Source organism: Gekko japonicus, unplaced genomic scaffold (assembly GCF_001447785.1).
Source record: "Gekko japonicus isolate JY-2015 unplaced genomic scaffold, Gekko_japonicus_V1.1 scaffold463, whole genome shotgun sequence".
NCBI lineage: Eukaryota > Metazoa > Chordata > Lepidosauria > Squamata > Gekkonidae > Gekko > Gekko japonicus.
Genome location: NW_015160224.1, coordinates 39831 through 42766, shown reverse-complemented (window position 1 = coordinate 42766; position 2936 = coordinate 39831). Strand labels below are relative to the sequence as shown.

The following is a 2936-nucleotide window of genomic DNA, read 5'->3' as shown; positions in this document are numbered from 1 at the left end:
CCTTCAAATACTTGAAGACTGCAATCATGTTCCCTCTAAGCCTTCTCTTTCCCAGGCTAAACATACCCAGCTCTTTCAGCCTTTCCTCATAAGACTTGGATTCCAACCCTCTCACCATCTTGGTTGCCCTCTTCTGGACAGGCTCGGGCTTGTCAACATCCTTCCTAAAATGTGGTGCCCAAAACTGGACACAGGACTCCAGGTGAGGCCTCGCTCTCTCTCTCTCACACACACACACGTCTAATTACCTAGCTGTCTACCATATAGCCAACTTTAATTCTTGCAACTCTATATTTTAAGAATATATATTTACTCCTAATTAAGCAGTTTAAACATTTTTCTCATTATTTTGCTATCTATTATAAGCCTTTACCTAAATTGCAAGTAGATAAATAGGTACCACTTTGGTGGGAAGGTAACAGCGTTCTGTGCGCCTTGGTGTTTAGTCATGCCAGCCACATGACCACGGAAACGTCTTTGGACAGCACTGGCTCTTCGGCTTTGAAACGGAGATGAGCACCGCAACCCTCGAGTGGGACTCGACTGGCTTTTGAGCAAGGAAACCTTTACCTTTTTAACAATCACCCTTCTATTAAATAAATTCAGTATGAATTATGTTTTTTTCAGTGAACTTCCCTTATCAATCTTCGTCAATTACATATATCCAAGTGTCCCCTACACAAAATTTTGTTTATACAATTTGCTCTTTTACATTTATTAATGTCATCTGTTATAAAGATTACCTGGTCAGTTTAAATTGATCTTCTATTAGTATGCATTAAGATTTTATAGGTATATAGACAAATTCAAATACAACTCATTATACTTATATAGTATTTCCCTAAAATTTTAAAAATACACCAAATAATAAACTTAGGTGTTCCCTAGCCACTCTTGACCTGTTACACATACAAAGCCATTACGTAACTTTTATACTTTTTATATTGCTGGTTTCTGCAAGTCAAACAGTTTGTAATCGCTCGCAAGATCAATAAATCTATTGTGACCAAGTATCTTTCATTTTTCCTGTGATTTCCAGAGAAATGCATCCCTAGTTTTAAAGATCTGAGATACAAGATCCAAGTTTCCCAGGGCTTGCAAGCCACCCTGCAACACAAAGGAGAGCAGAAATTTCCCTTTCCCTTTCTCATTTTCAACTCCCCTTCCCAGAAGGCACGTGATCAGTTTCTTGCCTACAAGAGCAGTGCCAAACAACAGCTTTAAATGCTCACAGCAACAGGATCCAAACATAAACCAGCCTCGTTTCATTTTTAAGGGGCAGGCAACACTGTGAAGATGAACGGATGAACGGGCCTTTGACAGAGTCTGAACATCGGTTCCTTCTGATGGTTTTTGCCTTCTCAGACTGGCGGTAGCTTTCCAGGCAGCCAACGGTCCTTCTAAGGGGCTCTGGGAAATCCCCTTCAACCAGACTGACCCTAGAATTTCTTGATTCAGAGCAAGTTCAAAGGGAAACTTTTGCACAAACCACAACACAAACAAGTAATTAAGTTTCTGAGCAAGATAAGCCTCGCAAAGATTTTGTGCCGCGTCCTCCTTTCAAAAGGCAACCCAGTTGGCATCCCTCCAAGAGGCCCCAAGGTCTCCTCCCGCTCACCTTGTACAGCTTGACCTCATGATCGTGTGGGAAATGAAGGGTGGAGAGGAAAAGGTGCACAAATTTACTCTTCAGGCCGGCCTTGTGGAGGTTCTCAGCGACGATCTGGCTGACGAAGTTCTTGCCGGTGCCGGCCCAGCCGTGCAGAGAGAGGGTCAGGGGCTTCTTGGGGTTGGGGTTGTTGACGAAGCCGGTCAGGGCTTTCAGGATCACTTCCTTGGCCAGGTGCTGCCCGAAGAGCTTGGCCTCCAGACTAAGCTGGAGTGCTGAGCGAGCCGGGAAGAGAAGGGGCAAGGAAGGAATGAGAGATGGGAAGGGAGGGCAGCTCCACAGGGGTCGGTGACGGCTGCCTGAATGGGTCAGCTCCTTCCAACCCACCCACTCGCGTCCTCCTGGCTTCAGCTGGCCTCTCTCCCTGCTTCCCTTTCCTCACCTGCAGACTACCAATATGGAAGGGTTGGTGACTCTGCTCCAATGTACCCGATGAAGTGGGCCCCCACGGGAAAGCCCCTACCCAGAATGAAACTCTGCTGGTCTTAAAGGTGGCCCTGGACTTGAACTTTGCTCTACCTCCCTTTCCGACCCCACTTGTGGTTCTTTGGGGTCGCTTGACAGAACTGCTTCTGCTGCTCCAGTCCTCTCCCCCCCACACACTCCTGCCCCCCCAGCCCAGTTTCACTGAGACCCCTCCCACCCCGAGGTACTAGTTCTGTCGGGACCGGTCCTGCTGTTCCAGATCCCCCTCCCCAACGCTCCCAGTCCTCCTCGGTCCAATCCCGGTTCCCACTGCCCCAGCCTCTCCCCCCACCCGTTGCCTTGCACCCAAGGGTGGACGAAGGCTCGCCGGTGCCCCCAGCACTGACCGATCTTGGTGCCCCCCCTCCTTTCCACACTGACCCCCAGTCCATTTTAGTCGTTGACCTGTCTGGCCAGGTAGACAACGCAGGTTGCAGCAAGACAGAAATGTATCCATGTGATCAGACAACGATACTGTGTACCAACGAAGCCTTTCCCCCTTTCCCCAACTGTGCGGCGCCCCCTTTGGCCCTAAGCACGTGCCTAGTCTGCGTGATGGTGAATCTGCCCCTGGTGGTGGCACCAGTCCACGGAACCGCCTTGCAGGGCCGGATTTAGACTTGCCGAGGCCCTAAGCTATACAAAACCCAGAGGCCCCCTACTGTTTTAATTTACATCAGCGGGTCTCAGAAAAATTTAAAATATATACGCCTTGTATTTGAAAACATATTGTCTTTTAATTTTTATTTAAAAAATTTAGACTTGCTGAGGCCCTAAGCTATACAAAACCCAGAGGCCCCCC

At 48.1% G+C, this 2936-nt stretch overlaps 1 protein-coding gene across 1 annotated transcript in view; it reads right to left on the bottom strand.

The window, feature by feature from the left end:
* Window positions 1-2936, bottom strand: part of TOR1B (torsin family 1, member B (torsin B)) — a 10276-nt gene that overhangs the window by 6633 nt on the left and 707 nt on the right. The window contains exon 2 of the mRNA XM_015411714.1: window positions 1619-1884. Coding sequence (XP_015267200.1) covers window positions 1619-1884 — 266 coding nt within the window. The remainder of the gene's footprint in view (window positions 1-1618; window positions 1885-2936) is intronic.